We start from the raw sequence: 27752 nt of genomic DNA on the forward strand, positions 1-27752 counted from the left end.
AATGAGCATCTGTTTTAACCATCTGTTTTGGAGGGCAATAGGGCAAGAAGGGCAAAAGGTGATCTGGTAATTAAGGTGCCTTGTTGAGGCAAATGTAAGATATACGGCTACTTGTTTGCCATTTATAGATAGAAGGAAATATAGCTCTTTGTCTCCCATAAAAGGTAATAGGAAATGGGTGTATCTTTTATGATTGGTTCTAGCAAACAGCCAATAGGAATTTCAACCAGGCTGATTGGACAGAGGCAGCCAAAGGAGGAGCAAGGGGGCTGGGCTGAGGAAATATAAGTGCTGGCCATCAGGGCTGGAGTGGGCAGAGCTTTGGTAACCATATACCACTGTGTCTCTCATTTATTTGTCTGACAAATAAATTATTATTTTAATTTCTCTATTGCTACGTTGAATATTTCATTCCAGCTAAGCGTTAACCACAAGCAGGGTGCTACAACCTCAGAGTCATCCACAACTGGACCTAACGGCCAGGGGTACCTTTATCTTTACCTATTAACTGGCATAGTGATTTCCCTTGGAGCTGCAATCCAGTGACTTCCCCTGAAGATAAAACATGACTTCTGAGGGCTTCATGCCCTCCAACTACTATCTATCTAAAATGCTATCTAAAAAATACCCTGACTTACCACCTAAAAAGTAACTTCCAGCTTTAAAGACTACCATATCGTTTTTTGTTTTTGTTCTCTGCCTTCCAAGGGAACAGCATATTCTAATTATAGCTTGAGAAAGAACAACTAAGTAGTCATGGCTAGATTTTATATTCTCAAATGCAGGGAAATAGACTTGGATGCAAGTTATAATCGGGCTTCGCACTGTGAGAGGCTTAATCCAGTTATGTCCAATAGATTGGTGCATTCCAGCTGAAGATTGCTCTAAACTGCAGGCCTGGGGAGCAAAGAACTTCACCAGTCCCCTCTACTTCCTCCCACCCAATCTTGCTTATCATCCTGCCTGGTTAAGAGTTCTGCAGAACTCAAAAACTTGCTTACTATTTTATGGCTGTATATTGCCCTAAAGTGGATTTTATATTTTAATAGGCTATGCATTGTTCTGTATCTGACTAACATTGCAGAAACGATTCATTAGGAGCAATGGCATTCTTATTTTTACTGCATGCTAGCTTGTCAGCAACAAGGTCGTTGAATCAACAATTGCTTTTCCCTCAAGCTAATTTCTGACAAACTTGCCGGAGGCAAGGAACGTAATGCAAGTAAAAACATTTGATTAATGACATGATCACTTGATAATGAATTGAAGCAAAGAGATGTTTGATTGATTTATGAATAATTCTAACTATGTGCTCGTCTTCTTACCAAAAGATTTATGAGAGATTTGAAAGGCAAAACTAAAAATTATACAAATGAATACATTAAGTTGAAGATTAAATGGATTCCCCCCCTCCCCCACCGCAGTCTGCTGTTATCCTTTGGGCTAACATTGGTTGTTCAGATAAAATTACAAATGGCCGAAGCACTCAAGTTGTATTAACTGATGGTAGAATAGTTTGATCTTTTAACATTTATGCATTGCACTGAACGCATTCCAAAGATGCTCTTTTGCACAAGAAAACTGGTTCGTGTGGACCCAAAGCACAAAGTGCAACCAGGCACAGGAATCTTCACATCTGCCCAATACATTAAAAGCAGAGTCATACCACTTTAAACAGTCATAGCTTCCTCTCAAAAATCTTGGGAAGTGCAATTTGTTAAAGGTGCTGAGAACTGTTAGGAGACCCAAATTCCTTCCAGAGACACATGATTCTTAGAGTTCCCTGCAGAGAGGAACTGATTGTCAATCAATTCCATGAACGGTAGATCTGGGAAAGGAACAGGAGTCTCCTAATACCTCTCTTGGCATGTAGTGAAGATGGGGCTAAATTGGACCCCCCCCCAGTCCTTATTTTCCAGGTACGGTCCCGAATTTGCAGAAGCCATCCCAGCTTCAGACTTGATCCCTGAATGTCCCACTTTTCCTTAAAAAGGTAAAGGACCCCTGACAGTTAAGTCTAGTCATGAACGACTCTGGGGTTGCAGCGCTCATTTTGCCTTACTGGCCAAGGGAGCCGATGTTTGTCTGCAGACAGTTTTTCCAGGTCATGTGGCCAGCATGACTAAGCCTCTTCTGGCTAAACCAGAGCAGCGCACGGAAACGCCGTTTACCTTCCGGCCGGAGCAGTACCTATTTATCTACTTGCACTTTGACGTGCTTTCGAACTGCTAGGTTGGCAGGAGCTGGGACTAAGAAACGGGAGCTCACCCCATCGTGGGGATTTGACCCACCAACCTTCTGATCGGCAAGCACTAGGCTCAGTGGTTTAGACCACAGCGCCACTCATGTTTCCTTAGGATGTCCTTATTTTCATTGGAGAAATGGGAGGGTATGGAGTTATGTGCTCTAATGTGGAAATGTGGCCTTTGGCTGAAAAAAGTTCCTTGCTGCTGGTTCCAGACAACTATATCTTGCCAGCTGCAATGGCTAACATAATAGCTGTGTTCCCTCATTCCTCCACAGCGTCACTGAGTACATAAGGGGAATATGACTGAACTTGCTGAACCTGCCGGTAATGCCTTTGTGCGCCTCAAGGCATACAAACAACACCCACATGTTCAGCTGAATGGGTGAAAGGGACTCCCATGTGCCAACAGGAGGAAGCAGTTGTTGGCACCTGTCTGACTCGAGAGGCAATGGAGTGTGCCTTCAAGGGTGAAGTCAAGCCACTGGAGAATCACAGCGCCTGCTGTGGCTGCAGAGACCGGCGACTTATAACTGTTGCCTCCTGCGTTGCTTTTGCTGCATTAGCAGCACTGAAGTGACCTCTCCAATGTGCAAGCCTGGGCAGTGTGTCTGGAGGTCCTGATGTGGTCCAAAGGAAAGCAGAGTAATACTAGCTTGGATGCAGGAGTTTCTGAAAGCAGAGTGCAAGGCGCCTTTCAACCATCTTAGGGACTCCACTCTGGATTTGTGTAGGGTTCACTGGCGCAGGAAGGCGGGTGCAGGGGATGCGGTGCGCACCGAGTGTCAGCCGTAAGGGTGGGTGACATCACCGCGCCACCCCCCCCACCCTATGCTCACTGTGCAGGTGGTACCCCCCGGACGCTTGCTGCGCGGGCGGCGGGCTGCTAGGGACAATGCTGCCGCGGGCAGCTAACAGTGCCCCCCCCGACGCTCGCCGCACAGGTGACTAGCGGCAACACTCCTGCTCGCCGGGCAAGTGGCTAGGGACGCTCACTGCGTGGGCCGCTAACAGCACCCTCCCCCACTCTCTGGGCGGGCGGCAGGTGGCTAGGGATGCTCACCATGCAGGCAGCTAGCGGCGCTCCCCCACGTTCACCGTGCGGGTGGCTAGCCCCGCCCCCCACGCCGCTCCAGGTGCCAGGGCAGGTAGCTCTGCCCCGGTAGGTTTTACTCCTTAGCCTTTTCTTCTCCCAAAGATGTCCTGCAAGGCAGCAAGTAAGTATGCAGGATGTGCTGGGAATTCCATGCAATCCAGAACCGGGACCACACAGGGCTCTCGGCTGTATGGAAACCTGTATGTACACACAACTGAATGCATGCAAGGTCCCATTTCATGAATTCGGCTGAATGCATACATCTTAGGGTGTGCTCAGAGGCTCATGCGGACATCAGGGGTGGGATCCGCCGGTGCAATCCTGCTCCCTCTCTGTGCATTAATTGAAATGTAGAAACAATCATCGGAATAGGACAATTTCCAGATTAAAATAAATGGTAAATAATAAATGTAGTAGTAGCAACAGCGATAATGGCAATGGAAATTCTGGATTTCAGCCAGAGGGTAATTAATATATTTGACTCAGTGCATTCATCAAGGGGGACTGGAGATTTCATTTATTTGATAATATTGACTGCTTACTTTGTGGAGATGCACTTTTAGCACTTGATTCTACTCAAAGAGCAGGGCTTCTTGTGATACTGGAGCTAATAGCACTTGGATGAGCTGGCACCAGTGATCTCAATACTTTGAAATTTTCTTGGGAATAGATAAGAAGTCAATGAAAATTAACAGTAACTCAGTTCTTGATTTAAAATGGTAGAAGCCAGCCAAAGGAAAAACTTGGAACCAACTGATTTGAAATGAAACCTATTTCATAGCCAGCTGTGCTTAGGGTGGGGTGAAGGTAGGTTCTGAAAAAAAAACTTTTTGACCACAAACTATTTTATATGTGTTTGTTTGTTTGTTTGTGTGTGTGTGTGTGTGTGTGTGTGTGTGTGTACTAAACCAAGCCTGGCAGATAGTTCAAACACTTGCAAATAATTTCGTCCTTTTCTGCATTAAGTTTTGAGCTATACTGCTTGGTTTGTCCCAACAGTAATGACAGTAAGAAGTTATATTTCACCTTTCTCTTGAGCACAGATCAAGAAAGGCAAATTGTCAGAACAGGCTTCAAAGAGTGGGAGAGTTCACTGCATTTGGAAGCAAACTAAAGCAACAAGGAGTTTGCAGAGAAATAGCAGGTGTTTGGTGATATCCGCTGCCTGTTGGACAAAGGAATTATGCAGCGGGATCAGTTAAATTAATTGTGTTGGGCTCAAAACTTGTACAGGTAATATATCACACAAATAGTTGGGAGGCCAGTCTGGCTGGAAACTGGATGCTCAATGAGATAGTCCTTTGGCCAACCCAGCACAACAATTTCTAATGGCCATGTAGTCCAGGGTTCAGCAAACTTTTTCTGCAGGGGGCCAGTCCACTGCCCCTCAGACCTTGTGGGGGGGGGCGGACTATATTTTTGGGGGGGAAATGAACGAATTCCTATACCCCACAAATAACCCAGAGATGCATTTTAAATAAAAGGACACATTCTACTCATGTAAAAACACGCTGATTCCTGGACCGTCTGCAGGCCGGATATAGAAGGCGATTGGGCCGGATCCAGCCCTTAGTTTGCCTACCCATGATGTAGTCTTTGAGGACCAGAATCCCTTTGCAATTCTTCTCACTTAATGATATAATTTGCCCTTTTAATCCCCCCAATTCCCAATTTTTGGCTTGCTTTGGTTTAGGTGACAGGAAAATGAAGTACATTCTTTCCCCCAAAGAATTCTGGGCACTGTAGTTTGTTAAGGGTTGCTGGGAATTAAAACTCTGTGAGGAGTAAACTACAGTGCCCAGAGTTCTTTGAGGGGAGAAATGTGCTTTGAACATGCTTTATAGTTATTGTGTGTATGTAACCTTAGTTTCTTTAGTTCATGTTAGCTGCCGGTAACCTTTCCCTGGACAAAGGTTCTTCTTCCACAGTACACGATCCAGTTCTGTTGCTTGAGCCATTTATATTTACCATATTAAGACACCTTACTTCAGTGTGGTGGGCTCAATTAAATTACCTTCAGGTATATTTTATCGCTGTTTTTGTGTAATATTAATGGCCATTCCCTGGTGAGTCTATTTGTGAAACATTTCCACCACTTTCTCCCCCACGCCCCATTTCAATTTTGAAATATTAGCAGCCAAGGCATCAGTCAGCAGTAACAGTATCAACGAAAGGGCAAAAGGACGATAAGGGGATATTGCATCTCTCGCCAGAATTTGTAAAACAAACACAGGGCCCTCCAAATAGCTGTATGAGCTGCTTTCAATCTTATGGGGTCTTCAAGAGTGAGAGTGTAATCTTAAAAAAATTAAAACACTGCCACCCATCCTAACACCTGCAGATTACTTCACTGCAATGCCATTCTAACAGTTATAATTGGAAATTATAGGTCATTCCAAGGTGAAATGCTGCTCCTCACACCGCAAAGTTTTTGCACACAATGACCTCATATCAAAAATTGCCTTTCCATATTCAGAGTCTCCTTGTGAGTCTGTGACTTCAGTTGCTACTCTTATCCATCTACAAGCAGGTAACACAGGGAAACCAGGTAGACATTCTTGATCTTGTTCACCAGCCCATAGAAAAATCTCAAGGAGACAGTTTAATCTGAAGGGACAGAGCCCAGCAATGGAAATGAAAAATCCACCATACATGAGATGGAGATTTACAGGGATTCTTAAAAGAGAGACAAGTTAAAACACTCCAGGTATAGAATGAATGGGCGTAGGAGCGCTCTGCAGACTTGAAAAGGAGCAGAGTGCCATTCTGAATCATGTAATGTTTAAGCTTTCCAGTACTGGGACCAAATCTCAAATTCTCTGCTGGTTCAACAATCATTCATTCAAACTTTTGAACCTAGAGGGTTGGGATGTACAGTGGTACATTGGTTCTCAAACATAATCCATTCCAGAAGTCAATTCAACTTCCGAAACATTCAAAAACCAAGGCGCGGTTTCCAGTTGGCTGCAGGAGCTTCTTGCACTCAAAACGTTTGAAAACTGGAACACTTACTGCTGGGTTTTCGGCATTCGGGAGCTGATTTTTTCATCAACTAAGCCGTTCAAGAACCAAGGTTCCACTGTATAGAACAAGCCTGCTCTTGGCAGGCTAAGATTACCACAGCAGCCAAGAGGTCAACTTTGAGCTCTTCCTTACCAACACAGCCTGCTAGCTATTTTAATTTTTAATTTTAAAAGTTGTTTTTTTTTAAGAGAATAGGCTGGCATCCTGAGTTTGTTGCCACTGTTGGGAGCACTGATAATAGGGGGGAGCAACTAATAATAGGGGGGAATTAAAATGATTCTCATAACAGTAATCTACTGTTATGTAGAAGGAGCGTCTCCACCCCCATCGTTCTGCCCAGACACTGAGGTCCAGCGCCGAGGGCCTTCTGGTGGTTCCCTCACTGCGAGAAGCCAAGTTACAGGGAACCAGACAGAGGGCCTTCTCGGTAGTGGCACCCGCCCTGTGGAACACTCTCCCACCGGATGTCAAAGAGAAAAACAACTACCAGACTTTTAGGAGACATCTGAAGGCAGCTGTGTTTAGGGAAGCTTTTAATGTTTAATAAAAAAGGTAAAGGTACCCCTGCCCGTACGGGCCAGTCGTGTCCGACTCTGGGGTTGTGCGCCCCTCTCGCTTAAGAGGCCGGGGGCCAGCGCTGTCTGGAGACACTTCCGGGTCACGTGGCCAGCGTGACGAAGCTGCTCTGGCGAGCCTACACCAGCGCAGCACACAGAAATGCCGTTTACCTTCCCGCTATTCAGCGGTACCTATTTATCTACTTGCACTTAAGGGTGCTTTCGAACTGCTAGGTGGGCAGAAGCTGGGACCGAACGACGGGAGCTCACCCCGCCGCGGAGATTCGAACCGCCGACCATACGATCAGCAAGTCCTAGGCACTGAGGTTTTACCCACAGCGCCACTCGCGTCCCCAGCGCCACCCGCGTCCCATGTGTTTAATAGACCATTGTATTTTGATATTTTGTTGGAAGCTGCCCAGAGTGGCTGGGGAAACCCAGCCAGATGGGCGGGGTATAAATAATAAGTTGTTGTTGTTGTTGTGATACAATCTACGGCCTCATTCTGCTTTTTATATATTGCTCCAATAATCAACAGAAAGGGTATTAGTGTATTTGCCTTGCCCACTGTGGCACAATGGTTAGAGTGTTGGACTATGGACTGGGAGACCAGGGTTCAAATCCCCACTCAGCCATGAAGCTCACTATGTCACCATCTCTTAGCCTAATCTACCTCATAGGGTTCTTGTGGGGATGAACTGGGAAGGAAGAGAACCAGGTATACCACCTTAGATTCCTTGGAAGATAAAGGTGGTATATACATGTAATAAATAAAATAATAAAAACATACAAGAGAAACCATTAATTTAATCCAAACATCTCTAAACTTACCTGAAAACGAAACAAAACATTTGCATTACAACTTGAGCTTTGGCATTTTGCAGGTTTAGCTTATGCCTCCTTGACATGTATTTAAAATTGTACCAGATTTTGATTTTCAGAGCCTGACGGATTCAAATGCTTGGAGAAATCCACCTGTCCCCATTTCTCCCACCTCAAAAGCTCATTTAGACTGCAGTCCTACTTGCACCATGAGAGAAAGCCCAACTGAACACACAATCTAAACAAAATTAGATTATGCACCATAATCAAAATGAAAAAATTTAGGACTGCATTGTTAATTTGCTGTTCGGCTCTCATATACAATTCAGGAGAGGGAAAAACAGCGACTGAAAGACATATAAACAAACACCTGTACTTACACGTGTCGGGCTTGAGTTGACTATTTGTGATCCCAAAATACTGAGGGTTTTCAATTACGGGAATCTTTGTCATTCCAATAATTACTGCATCTGGTCCGCCCTCGGAAGAAGATGGAGTGTTACTTCCATTAGAGATGTGATGAAGAGGACTCGCTGAATCGTCGTCATTGCTGATAACTGAAGAAGGACCTAAAGTTAGAAACAAAGATGTCCCTGTAACTTGACATAGTTTTCCCCTCCCTCTATCATTGCTCTGCCTTCACTATCTTGCTTAGAACCAAGCATACTGTAAGGTTTTGCGCAGAGGATGGGGAAAAGAGTTTTAGACCAGTTCACCCAGACGCCTAGTCCCTTAACTTCTGCACCTCCAAGGCAGCAGACCTACCAAAGGTTGAGTTGTGGGGCCTGTTTGCCTAGCATTGACCAGGCTGCTTGCCTCCGACCTCAACGGCTGCCGCTTCTGGAAGTTGACCTTTTGCACATCACTTGGGCTCTGATCCTGTTACCACTTTGGAAGCTGATCCACAGCAAACCGTGGCAATTACGTATAGACAGTGCTGACTTTTAGAAGGTTCTGAAGACAGTTTCTCCTGCTGTTTTGCTCCAATTAATACTCTCATTCTTTTCCATTTGGATGGCATTTTGTACTTTTCAATAAATAATGTATGTGCCCACTCATACAGCACATTAAACTTAGCTATATATGAGGAGCATATAAATGCAACAAATAAATGAATAATAAAACACAGCAAATGTATAGATGACGACTCATGTCCTAAGCGGGTCTCCTTGTAAGATACTGGGGACTTTGTAAGTCATGGAATGTGGATGCAATGGAATGGATGCAGAAAAGCAGGTCATCAGCAGCTCAAATGCACCCTCTCCCAGAATGGCTTGCATGGTGAGGGAGGTGACAGCGCTAATTTGAGCTGCCTTATACCGAGTCTGGCTATCTCGCACAGCACTGTGTAGTCTGGGAATGGGGAGCCTCAGGTCTGGAGGACAAATGCAACCCCTGAGGTCACCCTCTCACTAGTCATCCCTCCTTCCCAGGCCATGACCACACATCCCTTTACTAGTTTCCCCCCTTTTGCCCATGTTGTATTGTAAAATCACCGCCCAACGCTAAGTACTCTAGAGGCTTTTCATAAACCAGAAAGTTAATTCAATCCACTGACCATCTTGAATTCAGTTATATATGACATGGCGGTTCCTACCCCCTTAACTTCACTTTACCTGAAAAGCAATGACTTGCACCACAGTTACTATGGCCGCTTGCCCACTACACCAGGGATGTAGTGGGAAATCTTGAAGCTGGAGTGTAGTGTTGTGGGAGTAAATGCCATTGAACTCCTCCTCTTACTTTGGACCCCAACTTAGGAAATACTTCAGGCTTCAACAAAAGTTCTTCATCCAGCCAAAATGCAACCTTTAGCACTTAATTAGAAATGCAAACAAGCTTGCAAACAAGTGTTAACATACCACCTGCTGTTGTGAACCAGAAAACCCATCAAATAACATGAAAGAAGTCTACAGCCATTGCTTGACGGTGTTCCTTGTCTTCTGACTTCCTCTATGCTACTCTGTTACAAACAAACTTGTAAATTTCATGATAGTCTCATTCTTTTGCCAGAACACTTCAGCAGATGACTTGGAACTGAAATATGATTCTACTTATGGCCAAATATGTCTCCTTTCTGCTTCAGCGAAGACAACTGGAGTAGCATTTTGTTTTCTTTGCAATTGCTTGTTTCTATGGGTACCTTACACAAAATGTTGAGTTCCTCTTACTTGTTACTTTCCATCATATTAAAAGCTGAGGGGCTCCTCTGTAGAGCAACTCCCTGGCCCCACCTGGCTCTTCCGGAATGGGATTAGCTCTTAAGGGGTTAGGGCATACAATAACAACAGCTCTAGAAGAACCCCCAAGCTATTAACCTGTGCTCTCAGGGGAGTGCTGTACCACTGAGAACAGGCCATCTACCTAACTCCAGGACCTGGAAACCACCATCAACAGTGCCTCCATCTCACCAGGATTCATCCCCAGCCTCTTGACCCTCATCCAATTCCAGTTATTACTGATTCCAGGCCCAGATCCAGTGCCTGAACAGCCTCTTCCGAATCAGATGAAAGGAGAGACAGAGCTGGGTGCCATCTGCATATTGATGACTCTCCCAACCCCTGGATGATAGTTCTGACCATCTTCATATAGATGTTAAAAAGCATGTGTCCTGCACAAATGCCAAGGAACTGAGCAGAAGACGCCCAATGCTACTGTTCAGGATCAGTTCTGCAGGTACAAGAGGAGGTCCTGTAATATGGTGTCAGTACAGGAAGATACAATAGTTAATGGTATCTGGAGGCTCAGGGGACTTCAGTGGCTAGAAGTGTCTCTTATCAACAGCAGCTCGTTTGACAGGGAAGGCCATTCCTGGTTCAGGAAAGCCTTACCACAGCAGTCCATGTGTTGCTTGCTTCAAGACTGTATTACTGCAATGCACTCTGTGTGGGGCTTTCCTCACACTTGAACCAGAAACTATAGTTAGTGCAGAATGCTGGAGCACGATTGCTGACAGGTGAGGCCCTGTGCTCAACAGATCTGAAATGTTGCCGATTTGCTGCTGGGCCAAGTTACTATTAGCATATAAAGCCCTTAACAACTTGGACCAATTCACTGTACTCTTTTAAGCACTTGCTAATAACATTCTGGTTTAGACAAGCCCACCCAGATGCTAAGAAAGCTGAGGTAATCTTGATCTGTTTTTAACTTGTTTTCTGTTCCTTCCTTTTTCTTCTTATTTACTTTAATTGACTATAATAATCTCAAAATCAGGAAAAAAGAAAGTTGAGGTAATCTTGATCTGTTTTAAAGTAGAGTTATCACTATTCTTTAATTATTCTTTATTAAATTTATATACCGCCCTACACCCGCAGGGTTGTGATTTTTTTCTTGATTTTACTGTCTTATCTTTTGTAAACTGCCTTGAGGTTTGTTTGTTTTTACAATCAAATGATGTATACATTTTATTAAATGATATCAAAAGCACATCGGGATCAAGAACCAACAGAGTTGCACTCCCTCTTGTTGCTTACCTGATAAAGGTTATCAGTCAGGGTGACCAAGGTAATTTCAGTGCTATCCATGATGCCAGAGTGAAATGGGTAGCTTCATCCAAGCAAGCCTGAAACTGTTCAGCTGCCATCTCTCAATCCTCTTGCCCTGGACATTTGGAAGTGGATCATAGCTATCTAGAATTTCAGAGTCCAGGGAGGGACTCTTGAGAAAGGGATCACTGCTGCACCATTTTTTTGGAAGAGAAGTATCAACCCACCCCCATCTCAACCACTTCATATGGTCAAACCTTCCTGGCTAATATTTATTAGCCATGGTAGGCAAGGGTCAACAGAACACACAGCACATAAGGCAGTATCCAGTGTTAGTTATATTTTATATTCAGAGTAGAACCAGTAGAATTAATGGACATGATTCACTTAGACCCAGAGTTCAACCAATGACATGGCTGGAACTAACTTAGTTGAATGTAGCCTGTGAAAAGCCAGACCCCTGCCAGTATCCTGTCCATATCCTCAGGCCACAACAAGTGAAACTGATCCCACAAACCAATATTAGATGGTGCTCTGAAAACCTTCACCTGACCTACATTAATGCCACACAAACAGCCACAACGGAAAACAATGAAACAAAAACCGGCATCATATTTTAATATCCTAAAAGAAGATAATAAAATACTCCAGACAATGTGGCAATGAATGAGCTTAGTGCAAGTGTTCTGATTTCCCAATGCCTACTTTTTCCCCCTTTTGTCCTCTATTTGTTATGTAATTAACAGATGGCAAATCTCTGTGTGTCAGGAGACAGCTAAATTTACACCTCTTTAAATACCTTGTTTGTCAGCTCCCTTGATAAATGTGAGTAAACTGGCGTACAAACTGTTTTAATGCTTGCTTATCTGACAGACTAGCTATTAGATGAAAAGCTGCATCCCATTTCCTTAATGCACTGCCAAATTTACACCACAGTCAAAGGCTATGCTATAGAGCCAACACTTAATTGAACAACCAAATGTATGCGTGAGGTTTCAAGAATGCAAAACAATTTTCAGAAGGGAATTTAAAAACACTCACTTCGAATTGGAAGTAGCTTTCACTGTTCCATCAACTCTCCCATACACACAGTGTGTGAACTTTGAGGCAAAGGGTAATTTTCCACCCAAATGCTGAAATTCTGCTGCATCTGGTTCAAATGGGGTCAGCTAATTACTTGTCAGAAGCAGAAGGAACCTTTTGATAACACCTATTATTGATGTTGTTTTCACAAATCCAGCTTTGGCTTACAACCAAAAGTTGGAAAAGTACATTAAAAAAAAAAAAAAAGGCTAGAAATGCAGGTCACTAATAGCTAATAGTAACCACATATGGATTTCCGCTTGATGTTCCCAACTGAATTCATGTTAAGATTTTTTTTTCTTATTTTTTAAAGTCGGAAACTAAAAACAGATAAGAAACAGCAATCTGCCTAGGAGAGAGAGAACATAGGAGAAATACTTCCTGCTCTAGCTTTCCGTCCTTCCTTCTTATATCTGATGTGCATTCTGAGTTGCATGAAGTTGTACGTGAATCATTTCCAATACAGAGTCTAGCCTGGAGATTTGGAAAAGTACCATATTTTTCCCTGTGTAAGGCTAGGTTCCCCCCTAAAAATGTCAAAAATTAGGGGGTGTCTTATACACTGATACATCTCCCCCCATTTTCTGAGTCCCCAAAAATGTCTTATACATGGGGGCATCTTATAGACGTAAAAATACGGTAGTTATCCATGTTTCGTATGTAGGTTCCCCCACCCCTCAAAAAATGCATAGATTGCGACTGGCCCTTCTGGGGTGTGTCAACGTTCTGGTGGAGGAACCTTTTCCTGCTGCACACACCATGGAAGTGCCAGAAGCCATCACACCATCCTCTGCCCCCACCCAAGAGCCTCACTCCCCCACATAATGTCCACTGGCTTACATTTCCACAGAGAACTCTCACTCCAGGAAGCCATCTGTAGTGTCATGCAATAATAGCAGAGTACTTTACTTGCCCACTCAAAACATCTGAAAGTCCATGCTTCCCAGTTGCTATTGCACACAATAAATCTGATATCGGAGACCCAGCCTGACTGAATTCCATTGCTGTTACTGCTCCCACCTCTTGCCCAACAAATGCTGGGGCAACTTAAGAAACTAGACTGTGAAGACTGCATCAATGTCTCTGAAATATTAAAGCAATAAAAGACTTCATTCTTTGCCAAAATGAGTAATACGTTGGGCAGTGGTTGTTTTTTTGTATTTATAGCTTTACTTATTGTTTGGAGTAAGTAGGTCTTATAGAAGCTGGGTCTACTTCAGAGTTAGCCAACATGCTGCCTTCCAGATTTTGTAGATTCCAGTGTTGGAGACAGCAGGCCTGTGTGCGCCAATTGGGGGGGGGATCGCAAGTAGCAAGAGTGCTCTGGCACTCGGGTCCTGTTCACAGGCTTCCCACTGGCACCTGGGTGGCCACTATGAGAACAGGATAATTGGCCTTTGGTCTGATCCAGCAGGGCTCTTATGTAATCCCCACTGGTCCCAGCCAATGGGGCCATTGGTCAGGGATGATGGAAGTTGCAGTCTGCCATCTGGAGAAAATACTATTGCTTTACACCTGTTCTACTTCTGATTCTGGAAATGGCACGCAACACATCCTAAGTACTTATCGTCTTCTCTAGTTCTTTCTACCCTATCCCATAAATTCTTGTGTGCCTCCCATATTCACTTTTCTCTCAGCACCCTTGCAACAGGATCCTTCTCATTCTCCCCTTAGGAGGTTGGATTCTCTGACTTCCTACAACTCTTCCAGAGGCTACAAGAGCCTTGCGCTCTCTCTCTCTTGTATTCCTCTCTCTCTTGCATTCCTATAAGTTTAAGCCAGGCATGGCCAAACTTGGCCCGCCAGCTGTTTTGGGACTATAGTTCCCATCATCCCTGACCACTGGTCCTGTTAGCTAGGGATGACGGGAGTTGTAGTCCCAAAACAGCTGGAGGGCCAAGTTTGGCCATGCCTGGTTTAAGCCATTAACAGGATACAGCAGAAACACTTGCACACAGCCACAGCTGGAGGACTTCCCAACAGTCAAATGGCGAGACCTGTGTTTGAAAGGTTATCCTTAGGCTACATATTGTAGCCAGATTTTCTCTAGAATGCTGAACATTAAAGGTAGATTCTCCTGTTTGCTTTCTGTTTCCATTGCACATATGGTTTTTCCAGTTAGTTTTTTTCTTTATGGTATTGCAGGGTGTATTTTTGGATGACACACCTAGAAATGGAGTACCTTCCAAAGCAGGCCTGCTGGTTGTCCTTTTTTGAGTGGTGTGGTACTTCTTTGGGTGGCACTGACAATGCTGAGATACAGTTCCTTTGCTTTCAAAAAGGAAAAAGAGGGAACCCAATGAACTTTGGAATTTTTCATTCATCCTTGTCCACAGCATCTGTGGAAACAACAGTGGGGCAGGCCTTCATGCCTTGCTTGCAAACAACATAAGGAGGTCCGTCAGCAAGTGCTATCTGGTGGGTCTTGTCCTACATTGACAACTGCCCCCCCCATTCTTAATTTTCCAGAACGCCATGAAACATAATAACAATGGGTGCTCTCAGGCCCCATCAGGTATTTAAAATGGCAGCTTTCCTGATCTGGTGCAACAGAACCATAGCAGACATTGGCACTGGTTGTCCTCACTAGGACCCAAAGGACTACATGACGAGGCCAGGTCAGTTTGTGGGCTTCCCACAGGTATCCGGCTGGGAATTGTTAGAAACAGAGAGAATCTGTGCCAATTTACTCTTCATTTCTAATACCCTGTTCTATTTACAAAAGCTGACTGGACTGGCAATGGAATCTTACTTCAACACTTGTGATGGGACAGGCCGGCTTAGGGGAGACCATACCACACAAACAGCTTTAACCTCCCTCCCCAAAATCTTGCTGCTGTTCTCTGCACCAAAACATTTGTCATCTGAAGTGGCTGCCTCACTCTGCCTAATGGTAGGGCAGGCCTCATGTATTGGGCTTTATTCACACCATCATTCCTTAGCGTTGGCCTCCAGCTCTTCTCCTACAGCGTATCATTGTGCTGCTGGCTTTGGTGTCCTTGGCGTTGGCAGCGCCCCTGAGTTTTGACTGCCACTGTAAGCACATGACCTCCTCAGCTTATGGGAAGAAGCTCCAGCTCCTGGATGTTACACAGGAAATTTGCAGCATGCTCAAGCAAGAACACTGGTGTGCCATGCGCCCAACCCTATGGCCTCATCTACCAGGGGAGAAAATTGTAGGGTGATGCTGGAGCTCACAACGTATTTCCCCCAGGAACAACTTGAATAAAACATTCCCAATCTATTTGTACCTATATTTAACTTAATAAATCTTGTTTGACTTCTTCAGAGGGCTGATCTCTCTTGAAGTATGTCACTTTCCCTCCATTCAAGCATTCTGCGTAGCCTGCCTATTTCAGCGACATCTGCAATGTAGTACGTGGAGGATTTCCTCCTGACGTTTGACAGGAATGGGCTGGCTGCCTATGCAATAAAGTTCAAGTTCAAGAACCAACTTGCAAGCTTTCACCCCCCCCCCTTGGCTGAATGGGATCCAAGCTCAAGGTCACAGTTCATGAATCCTGCTGGAATGAAACACTTCTTTATGCAGCTTTCATTCCACCTATCAGGCCATTGTCATGTTACACCTTTTTTGGTTGACAGGGAAATATATTTCTCTAAGGCCTGAAGAGAACGGCAAAGGGTTACCTTGTAGTTCGACTTTGATGAAGAGGAAATGCATTGAAGTGACATTTTTAGTGTTCGGACAAATTTGGCAATAAGTCATAGCAAGGGCAGTGAAACAGTTGCATTCTAGTTCATCCTAAATAATCAACAACAGTGTCAAAGGGTTACTCTTGCTAATTTAAATAGAACCTTAAACACACCTTTCAGAAACAGATCCTGCATAATAAATGTTGATGTCAAACACGCCAGTTCCCTAGAGAATGATGAAATAAGCAATTTTCCGATTGAAATGAATATATACTCCTTTCAGCTATTTGTATTTTATTATAGCTCTGCTATCAAAAGTGCTCACGGCTGCAAGTTTGATCCAGAAACCATTTTATAACGGCAACCAATGTTAGTGGCCTGTTTGCTTACAATGAACTCTCCACGTGAGATCAGACTGTTGTGACTCTATGCTCACTTCAGACCACTGGAAGCTCTCTTAGACCACCAGCTCAGTATTGTCTACACTGACTGGGGCTCTCTAGGATTTGAGACAGGGGAAAGACATTCCCAGACCTATAGGGAGATGCCAAGAATCGAACCTTATTAGTCCTAAATGGAAGGTAGCAGAAACACTGGTTGTTGATAGAATCAGACGTTCCTGATTGCCCTTCAGTTCATACAAGTGTTTTTTCTGTAATCAGGTGGAAATAAAGGTAAAGGTACCCCTGACCATTAGGTCCAGTCATGGACGACTCTGGGGTTGCACACTCATCTTGCTCTATAAGCCGAGGGAGCCGGCGTTTGTCTGCAGACAGCTTCCAGGTCATGTGGCCAGCAGGACTAAGCCACTTCTGGCGAACCAGAGCAGAGCACGGAAATGCCGTTTACCTTCCCGCCAGAGCAGTACCTATTTATCTACTTGCACTGGCGTGCTTTCGAACTGCTAGGTGGGCAGGAGCTGGGACCAAGCAACGGGAGCTCACCCCATCGCGGGGATTCGGACCGCCGACCTTCTGATTGGCAAGCCCTAGGCTCTGTGGTTTAGACCACAGCACCACCCGTGTCCCTAAATCAGGTGGAAATACACAAGCCCAAATTAGAGGAGTGGCATTTCAAATGTGGAATGTGCCTGCCTGCATCATTCTTCCTTATTCTCCTTAAAACACATACATCCTCTTTTGAGAGTGGAGAGTATAAATCAGTGAATGATAAAGAATTGTACAGGGACACACAGACAGCAGTCGGGTGTGTCTCTTGCTTGTGTATGGTACTTGGGCAATCTTGGCTGTGAGTCCTGGAAGACCTGCTCCCTGCCCTGCAGGCCTTTCCCACTTGGGCTGGGACGGTGGGACCCTGACTAATTCCAGCTACAGAAGCCGAGGCTGCTGAACAGCCCCTTGGGCTGAAGCATTCTTTGGGGGGGGGGGTTGTTGGGTGGGGGGGTTATTGTTGTTGATTTTTTGTATTTTTATTTTGGAAATTATGATTTATGTGGAAATTGTTCAATTTGGTTGTATATGCTTTGATGTTTTGTTTATTGTTTATGACTACTTTTGTTTGTAGTTATGGATTTTTTTATTGTTGCAAGCGGCCTTGAGCATTGTTTTAACTTTGGAAAGATGGCATACAAATAAAATGATGGATTGATTGGCACAGTGGTGCAACTAGGTAATTTTAGAGAGGGGACTTTATGGTTTTATGCCCCACACCCTTCAACACCTTTAGTTCAGAGCTTTCCAAACTGTGTCTCCTGGTATGTCCCACAGAGGACCCTAAGGTCCATGAATAACAATAGCTTAAGGGTCCCAGGCCCTAAGGAAGCCAGACTATCCTCAACAGGGCCAGGGCTATTTCAGTGATGGCTCCGACCTGGTGGAATGCTGTCCCACGAGACTAGGGCCCTGCAGGACTTGATCTCCTTCTGCAGGGCCTGTAAGACAGAACTATTCCACCTAATTCAATCAGAATTAGGCTTATCCTCTATTCCCTTTTCTCTTTCCTCTTCCATGAAGAAACCCTTTCTGGGTCCCCACATTTAAATTCTTATTCACGCACCTCCTTGCTGGCCCTAGTAGGACCAACTTGGCCAGTTACTCCTGCTGATCATTCAATGTCTACTGTCTGGCTCCCCCTCCCCCCCAAAAATGACTCCTGCATTTTAGAATTTTATTGATATTGATGCTGCATTTTATGTTGTATTCTATGCTGTTTTATGCTGTTTTTAACTCGCATTTTAATCAATGTTTTATATTTGCTGTTAGCCTCCCTGAGCCCGATTTTTAAACTGGGAAGGGCGAGGTATAAATAAAAATTTATTATTATTATTATTTAATTATTAACACATTAGTGTGTTGGCTGCAGTGTGCAGGTGTGTCGTGCGAATCCTATCCACACTCCTGGAAAGTGGTTAGTTTAACCTCCGGTTTGCTAGCAAAACCGAACTACCATGTCACGAAATGATGCATGTCTAAAACATGTGTCACCAATGTGAAAAGTTTGGATGTGGTAAGATGACCCTGCAGCATTACGTGCTCTTCTACTCATTCAGCTAAGTGGATCTCTAACAGTGAGCCATCCAGACTTTCCTAACAGACTGATCCTGTGCATGTTTACTCAGAAGCAACTCCCACTTAGTTCAGTTGGACTTCCTCTAAAATAAATGTGAATGAGATTAGATTATTAACTAGTAGTCTTATTATACATAACAAGTCCCTTGTGAATATGAGGATCAGAGAAGCCCTCTTTATGTGTTACTCACATAGAGGACTCTGGTGGGCAGTAGCTACTCATGTGTAGAGGTTCCTCTTCAGAGATCTCTCTGCAAATATAGGGGGCCGGCCAAGCTGTGCTGAGCAACCTCCCCTCCACTATGCATGAGTGCTCTCTAGACCAGTAAAGCATGAAGTCTTGAAATAATCAGCGCATGATTTTTAGCAAATGACGTTTTCAGCCATTTCTGTCCTGGAGAGGCAATAGTTCATTTATACAACTGCAGATTAATGTTCTGCTGTTAAGAATGAGTTAAAGTAATACATCTTCCTTAGTCCAATGCCGTGCAAAGAGGGAAATGATGGATCTTTGGTCTCTTATATTACAAAGAGTGACAGTTTCATGTCTACATAATGTTTAATTGAAAATCTATGAAAATCCATTCCTCATTTTTAACCCCTGAGAAATTAATGCAAGATCAAATCTTGAAAACTCCTTGGTTCATGCTGAGACAAAACTATCAGTGGGAGTTTTGCCAGAGTAGGTATTAAGGACTTGCATGACTTGGCCCACAGTACCAGAGAAATATGAGCTATTAGCTCAATTCATCTATGTCTAAAGTACATTGCTCAAGCCCTAACATTCTGCTAGAGCCTGGCTTTGCCAGACTGTTTGGCACAATCACCAGGGCTTAGCAGCTGTTACAGATTTGTGAGGACGGCAGGACTGAGTTCTTTCTAACAGTTCTAAGGAACAAATGAAATGCCTTCTGGTCAACGTGCCCACAGCATTTGCCTCCTCACAAACCCTAAAGACAAATCGTAACGTAAACCAAAGTAAAGATTTACAGTACACAACCTACAAGATGGCTTACCCCTCCAGATGAATTTTTTGAAGACAGTACAACACCTGACATTTCACAGGATCTACCTTTCTACTTCTCCCCACCCCCTTCAAGAAGAACATAAAAAGAGACCGAATGGCTCATGCCAAAGGCCCATTTAGTCCATCCTCCTGTTCACAGTGGCAGACCTACGGCCTGTGGGAAGCCCAAAAACAGCACTGAGTGCAACAGCACTCTCCCCATCCAGGTTAGGAATTGAGGAGACGTGCAACATTTGTTAGAGCACAATTCTATGCATGTCTACTCAGCACCAAGTTCCATTAACCTTATTATGTAATATTTGTCAACATAAACTACTTCCTAGATGGGGTGTGGGGGAAGAAGAGTCATGGAGGCTGCACTGAACTCTGGAGAGGGGATAGGATACAAACAAATAAAATGGATGAAGTTCCCGAGACAGAAAAGTCCCTTTCGCTTAGGAGTGAAATAAAATTAGCTGAGGTTTCAGCCTCATACTCATTTGCATAGGTAAGCCCCACTGAACTCAATGGGGGATATGTAGCTATAGGATTGTGCTGTTCAGACTTTTAGATCCTAGCTAGGTATTAAAAGCCAAAGTCTATAAAATGTCTCAAATTGAGAAAGTCTTCTAATTTTGTATTCTGTAGTACTTAAAAAAAAACAAATCTGGAGCATGAAACTTCTTCAGAGGTCAGGACAGGAAAAACTATTAGCCATATAAATAAGAAAACTTACCAAGCAACACTTTCTATTATCATGGTGAATGTGTAGCTTTATCTCTCCACTTATAAATAATGAAAAGCTGGCATCCACTTCGACATAAAAAAAAATCTCTAAGTGACCTTTTCTACAGAAAGTTGTTGTAGTAGTAATAGAATTATTATTATAGGAGTATTGTTAATCACTTTTTTTTGCAAACGAAGGGTGGACTCAGGCTGCATTAACACAAGCAACAAATGCCTTCAGTAATGCACACAAACAGCAAAGAGTATTTCACTTGAATAAAAGACATAAGAGGGCTTGTTGAGCAGGTACATTTGAGAAATGCTCCAGGAATCCACAAAAGAATGGCTGTGGATTTATATATATTGTATTTATATTTGTGTTAGGTTAGAGCAACAGAAGGTTAAACATCTGCATTTTCTTCTGGGGCTTTAAATATATGATATATATTGCAAAAACAAGGTAATGGAAAAAGTATTTTGCACATGGCTGATCATGGATAACTACATTTTCTTTGAAATATTACGTGAATATCGTGTTTAGGCTAGAGAAGAAACAGAAACCACTGCTCAGTCATCAGTCCATTACTTTTGCAATCCAGGCCAATGCCTTCCACACTATTTGTTCCTATATATACTGTATTTTTCGCTCTATAGGACACACCAGACGATAGGACGCACCTAGTTTGGCGGGGGAGGAAACAAAAACAAAAAATCTGAATCCCAGAAGCCAGAACAGCAAGAGGGATCTGGCTTCTGGGATAGCATCTTACTGTTCTGGCTTCTGGGATAGCCGCTGGGATAGCTGGTCTAGCTTTGCGCGAAGCCTCCGCAGGGCACAGGGAGCCTTCATCCCCGTGCCCTGCAGAGGCTTCTGGGACAGCCCGCAAAGCCTCCAGAGGGCAGCGGGATGAAGGCACCCCGCTGCCCTGTGGAGGCTTTGCGCCGCTAACCCCGAAGCTAGAACAGCGAGACAGAGCACTGCGCAGCGTCCGTCTCACTGTTCTGACTTCATCCCCGTGCCCTGCAGAGGCTTCTGGGACAGCCCGCGAAGCCTCCGCAGGGCAGCAGGGTGAAGTAACCCTGCTGCCCTGCGGAGGCTTTGCGCAGCTAACCCCAAAGCCTTTGGAGTGCAGCGCGAGGTCCTGCTGCACTCCAAAGGCTTCAGGCGGCTATCCCTGAAGCCTGGAGAGCGAGAGGGGTTGGTGTGCACCGACCGCTCTCGCTCTCCAGGCTTCAGCGAAAGCAATGCGTAGCCTCCGGAGTGCGGAGGGAACGCTCCCTCTGTGCTTTGGAGGCTTCACGTTGCTTTCGCTGAAGTCAAGGAGCCTGCATTTGCTCCATAGGACGCACAAACATTTCCCCTTAACTTTTGGAGGGGAAAAAGTGTGTCCTATAGAGCAAAAAATACGGTGTGTGTGTGTGTGTGTCCCCGTGTCCAGCATATCATAAAATTTCAGGGTGGTGAACGTTATTAAAACCAATAATGAAAGTGATTGGCTATTTAAACAGCTGCAAAGACAAAAACCTTCAAGAGATACCTTGAAGTGACTGGCACATGGGAAAGCCCCTACCAAGGCCCATACCCTGGCAGTAAGTGCACTGTCAATAAAATCCTGGCTCTATTTTTTCCTCACTGCTGCCTCCTCATTGGCCCAGAGGAGGGTGAGGAATGACAGCAGCCACTATTTGCTTCCTCACAAGCAGCTAGAACAATAGTAATGAGAGAGAGGAAGGCAGATGGCCCAGCATATGGTGCCCCAAAGCTCCTAAACTCCGTAGCTAACCCTGGGATGTACGAGACCCAGCTCTCTGTTCCCGTCGCACTCTTGACACTTGTGAACATTTCTTCTGGCATTTAAAGATATAAAGTGGAACTGACTTCATTAAGCAGAAGTTAGAAAGATTTGGCCATTTAAAAGCAATGGAAGAATGTTTAACACAGAATGGGGGAGATACATGGATTATCTAAAAAAAATATATTGTAAACAATTAAACACACTAGCTAGCAGGATTAATTTAAAACCAAGCAGTTAAAAGGTGACTTTGGAAGAAATATAGAGAGTAACAAATAAAAGGAGTTAAGGGGGAGATGCAGTTTTGAAAATGTTTTTACAAGAAACCAAGGAAGGGGAGGAGGGAAGTCAAAACAAGTATGTATGTAAGTATAATTGATGATGATTATTGTTAAATTGAACACTGAAAAATAATATGTATAAAAATAAAATAAAAGGAATGGAAGTGGGTGATCTAGAATGTCAGGACAGGGAAGTTGTCATAATGCAAAGTTCTATATGTGCAAGTGGAATAAAAGCTCCTATCCCCATTCACTTACATGAAGAGTATTGTTCCAGATTCCCATCCCTTTGTGTATTGAAATAAAATGGGGAATACATTATGGAAAAATGAACTCATATGTGCATTAGAGCCAATGCACTCTCCCAAGGGATCGTTGAATCTGGATTAGAGCAGGCATAGGCAAACTTGGCCCTCCAAATGTTTTGGGACTACAACTCCCATCATCTCTAGCTAACAGGACCAGTGGTCAGGGTTGATGGGAATTGTAGTCCCAAAAAAACATCTGGAGGGCCGAGTTTGCCTATGCCTGGATTAGAGTATATAAAAATGCTCTTACTAGAAGGAGTCCTTTGCCCAGAAGGTCAAGAAAGAGCCAGTCTTGAAAATTGTAGGAGCCAAACATTTTGCTGAAAGTATTAATCAAATACATTGCTGCTATACCCAAGGTTGCAGGGTGAGTCCAGGAATATTCTGCCACTATGGAATTATCATAAATGAACATAGGAGCATGGACATGCGCCTAACCATGGTGAAGAAATCCTGACATGGAAGCTTGTGATTCTTAAATTGGCCTAATTTCTTTTGGATGGTGAGACAGTCTAGCAATGTGTTTCCAATAACAGCGCATTCCACACAAGAACATTCCACACACAAGAGTGATCTGCATATTAAATATACAGTCATACCTCGAGTTGAATGTGCTTCGGGTTGAGCGTGTTCGAGTTGTGCTCCACGGCAACCCGGAAGTAACAGAGCATGTTACTTCCGGGTTTCGCCGCTTGTGCATGCGCAGACGCTCAAAATGACGTCACGTGCATGCGCAGAAGCAGCGAAACGCGACCCGCGCACGTGCAGACACGCCGTCGCGTCTTGTGTTCTGTTCGGGATGCGAACGGGGCTCCGGAATGGATCCCATTCGCATCCTGAGGTACCACTGTACAATGCAACACCATCAGCTATCATGTCTGTTTCAAGAAAAAAATAGTTGTCCCCTATGGCCAAATTATGCTGATTGTTAAGATGCTGAGGAGACTTCTGTCTTCCCAGAATGAAAAAATAAATAAATGACTGCACATTTTGCAAACACAAACAGCTTAGATTGTAAAAATCTGCATCTGCCAAGTTAGCAGAACTAGAATATTCAAAACCATGGGAAAAACATGACATGACTGTACAAATAGCAAGAAAGGGCAATGTTGAGGCATAATTGCTTTAACACTCATAGGATTGTTTTCTCTTCCCTTCAGAAAAAAGCAGATACGACTGCCCATAATAATCCACTTGCATTCACATCAACCAAAAATGTTTCAGAGTTTTTCCATTCCATTTCCCTGCTATGTTATAAAAAGAAAACAGCTTGTTTCCACAGTGTGCCTATGCAGAATCTATTCTAGTTCTGTGAGAATATATATATTTTTATGTGCAAAAATCTGAAAAACTGACCCAGTTATCTCAGTGTTTTTCTCCTAGTGACCTTCTCATGACAGAATGAGCATGAAAGCAAGGAGTTGGGGCTGTAAACTGACAAAGTGTACCATGGGCATAGCCGGGCGGGCAGCCCCCCCATCAATCAAAATCAATACAAATCTGAGGTTCTGCCTCCCCCTAACAAAAGCCTGCACCCCTAACAAAAATACCGTCTACGCCCATGAAACATACAAGCCTCATCTAAAGGAATACCCAGAGGCATATACCTCTGGCGGATTGCCTCGCCAGAGTGGTGCATGCTCTGGTTATCTCCCGCTTGGACTACTACAATGCGCTCTACGTGGGGCTACCTTTGAAGCTACAACTAATCCAGAACGCGGCAGCCAGACTGGTGACTGGGAGCGGCCGCCGAGACCATATAACACCGGTCTTGAAAGACCTACATTGGCTCCCAGTACGTTTCTGAGCACAATTCAAAGTGTTGGTGCTGACATTTAAAGCCCTAAACGGCCTCGGTCCAGTATATCTGAAGGAGTGTCTCCACCCCCATCATTCTACCCGGACACTGAGGTCCAGCACCGAGGGCCTTCTGGCAGTTCCCTCACTGCAAGAAGCCAAGTTACAAGGAACCAGGCAGAGGGCCTTCTCGGTAGTGGCGCCCTCCCTGTGGAACGCGCTCCCACCAGATGTCAAAGAGAACAACAACTACCAGACTTTTAGAAGACATCTGAAGGCAGCCCTGTTTAGGGAAGTTTTTAATGTTTGATGTATCACAGTGTTTTGGTGTTCTTTTGGAAGCCACCCAGAGTGGCTGGGGAAGCCCAGCCAGATGGGCGGGGTATAAATAATAAATTATTATTATTATTATTATTATTATTATTATTATTATTATTATTATTAAAATAAGGTGACTTGCCAGATATGGTGGGAAGTTCTAGAGCAGCGGTTCTCAACCTGTGGGTCCCCAGATGTTGTTGGACTACAACTCCCATCATCCCTGAGCTCTGGCCTTGCTAGCTAGGGCTGATGGGAGTTGAAGTTCAACAACATCTGGGGATCCACAGGTTGAGAAAGGCTGTTCTAGAGAGTCCAGCTGTTCCATTGTCTTGGCAAGGGCACTCAGGCAAAATTGGGGTTGATCAATTCCTTAAGCATGTCAGGGCCAAACAACATTGTGCTATGGCTATGCAGCTGTGCAGGTGCTGTTGTTTTGCACAAACTGCCAGTGTAGGACCTGCAATGTAGTGTTGTGTGTTGGGGTTAACCCTTTGCTCCCTGCTAGGATCCTCCACTTAGATTGGAGGCACACAGATTAGCCACCCGTGGGCTGGAGCAAGCAGAAGAAGAAGAATGCCTTCCACTATCTCAGGCACCATTAAAGTGGAAAGACCACCAGATTGATGAGTCCTGTACACATCTCTCGTCCCTGTCATTTCCCCAGTTGAAATGACCTCTTTTGTCAGAACTGGGACACGTTCCACACATATCCTGATTAAGAGAAGGCTCCTAAAAGGCAATAAACCTCAAAAAGTGAAACTGAATAGCATAGCATAACAAACAACCAAACAAACAAACAAACTTACCTATGAAGCCAGTTCTATGACACGAAACACCAATGGGCACCCATATGCCAACAGAAGATTTTCCTGGCACTAGCAGGGTCTTCCCCTTCCCCTGGTGAAATTAGGCTTGAAAGCAGCCTTCTATTGTAGCAATAGGCAGCTTTTTTTTCAAGCCTAACTGCGGTGCAAGGGGTGACTTTTGGGGGAGAATTAACTGCTGCATGGTGATGTATGAGTGGTTGCAGCACTTAGGTGGGGTTCCAGCTTCTGCCCACAAGCCCCCAAAGACTGGTGACCCCTGATCTACAGTATTAAAAGGTAAAAAAGGTAAAGGACCGCTGGACGGTTAAGTCCAGTCAAAGGCGACTATGGGGTTGAGGTGCTCATCTCGCTTCCAGGCCAAGGGAACCAGCCTTTGTCCACAGACAGCTTTCCGGGTCATGTGGCCAACAAGGCTAAGCCGCTTCTGGTGCAACAGGACACCGTGACGGAAACCAGAGTGCATGGAAATACCGTTTGCCTTCCTGTCATAGCAGTGCCTACTTATCTACTTGCACAGGTGTGCTTTCGAACTGCTAGGTTGGCAGAAGCTGGAACAGAACAACAGGAGCTCACTCCGTTGTGGGGATTCAAACAGCTGACCTTCCAATCAGCAAGCCCAGGAGGCTCAGTGGTTTAGACCACAGCGCCGCAACAGTGCAAGTAGATAAATAGGTACTTCTGTGGCAGGAAGGTAAACGGCATTTCTGTGCGCTCTGGTTTCTGTCAAGGTGTTCCACTGTGCCAGAAGCGGTTTAGTCATGCTGGCCACATGACCCAGAAAGCCGTCTATGGACAAATACTGGCTCCCTCAGCCTTAAAGTGAGATGAGCACTGCAACCCCATAGTCGCCTTTGACTGGACTTAACCGTCCAGGGGTCCTTTACCTTTTATCTCTACAGTATTACCTAACTGGGAAATCATATTTGTTCCCCTTCTGTCAAAGTTGTTTTAAGAAAGTGGCATAGTTCCAGCTGTTACGGTTTCTTACCTGTAAGATGTTCCTTATCAGTTCATTTTGACATTGCAGTATTTAAAACAAAAGTGACAGAGACATTGCTAAGATGCTTGATCCAGGAATGCAAGTAACTATGACAATTTACTCCTTCCTCAGTGGTTCTGCCTATCCTTTTTCTTCCTTTCTGACCTCATCCTTTTTCTTATCCCATCTCTATCTGTACATTCCCTTCGTCCCCTCCCAGTTCTAAACCTAAAGAGTATCCCACCCCCCATTCTACCATAATGCAAATCAGAAAATGCTTTGGAGACTCAGTTTAATAGTCTAAGGGATTCCCAATTATAATCAAAATGCTAAATAATTGTGGGATGCTGGATTAACCACATATATTTGCCTCAGCAAAATATTACATTTCCCTTACTTTCAATTTGGAAATGGAGTGATTTTTACTTGTCTGAACACACCCCATACTCTAAATTTCAAATAAATTTATGAGAAAAACATTACCAGGTACATATTTTAGAAAAGCACCAGACTATAAACATACACAAATATCTACAAATTTCAGAGAAACAAAATAAATCATAACATAAGAATGATACATCAATGGATTCCATTTCTGGTTAGACTTTCACTGATGAAGGACTAGGTAGATGCTACATACATTTACAAAAAATGCAAGACACAATGGTAATGAATTATAAAACTTTATTGGCCTGTTAAAAAGAAGTTTAGAAATTTCAGCAAGTACAGTCTGTCCATATTGTCAAGATCGTGCTTTGAAATAAAATCAGTGATTGTCAATTATTTACAAGATATATATATATATATAAATTCCTTTTAAGATGAATTGCAGGCAGAGTATCTAAAGTTTCACATTGTTGATGGATTACAGCAAATGATGGGAATTTTCCTCTTACTCAAATGGAACTACAATCTGTATCTAGTACTGTTCCAGTGAGGTTCCACTGCTACAATAGGACTTCTGTTTCCTTCCTCCAACCCCAACTCAAACCACCCTGATCCAGAGGGTCTTCCATTCCTCTAGAGCTAATTTTGAGGGTCCATGGGGGAACGACAGGAGAGAAAAAAGGAAGTTCTGTTGTGCACACAGAAGTCCCTTGCAACAGCTGGGCTGCAGGACTGGATACAATCCTATGGTCCAAAAGAAATGGTGCCCTCTAATAGCAGCTATATTAAAGCTTTGATGTGATTTAATTAAATTGTAAACATATTTACATTAT

At 44.0% G+C, this 27752-nt stretch overlaps 1 protein-coding gene across 9 annotated transcripts in view; it reads right to left on the reverse strand.

Annotated features, from left to right (window-relative positions):
• The window catches only part of NTRK2 (neurotrophic receptor tyrosine kinase 2), a 179049-nt gene that overhangs the window by 49246 nt on the left and 102051 nt on the right, over nucleotides 1-27752 (reverse strand). For 8 of the 9 annotated variants that reach the window (XM_083576712.1, XM_083576704.1, XM_083576709.1 and 5 more), the window contains one exon: nucleotides 8125-8313. In XM_083576712.1, coding sequence (XP_083432838.1) covers nucleotides 8125-8313 — 189 coding nt within the window. The remainder of the gene's footprint in view (nucleotides 1-8124; nucleotides 8314-27752) is intronic. The other variant, XM_083576711.1, reaches the window with a different exon arrangement.

This window comes from Podarcis filfolensis (assembly GCF_964270895.1).
Source record: "Podarcis filfolensis genome assembly, chromosome: 11".
NCBI lineage: Eukaryota > Metazoa > Chordata > Lepidosauria > Squamata > Lacertidae > Podarcis > Podarcis filfolensis.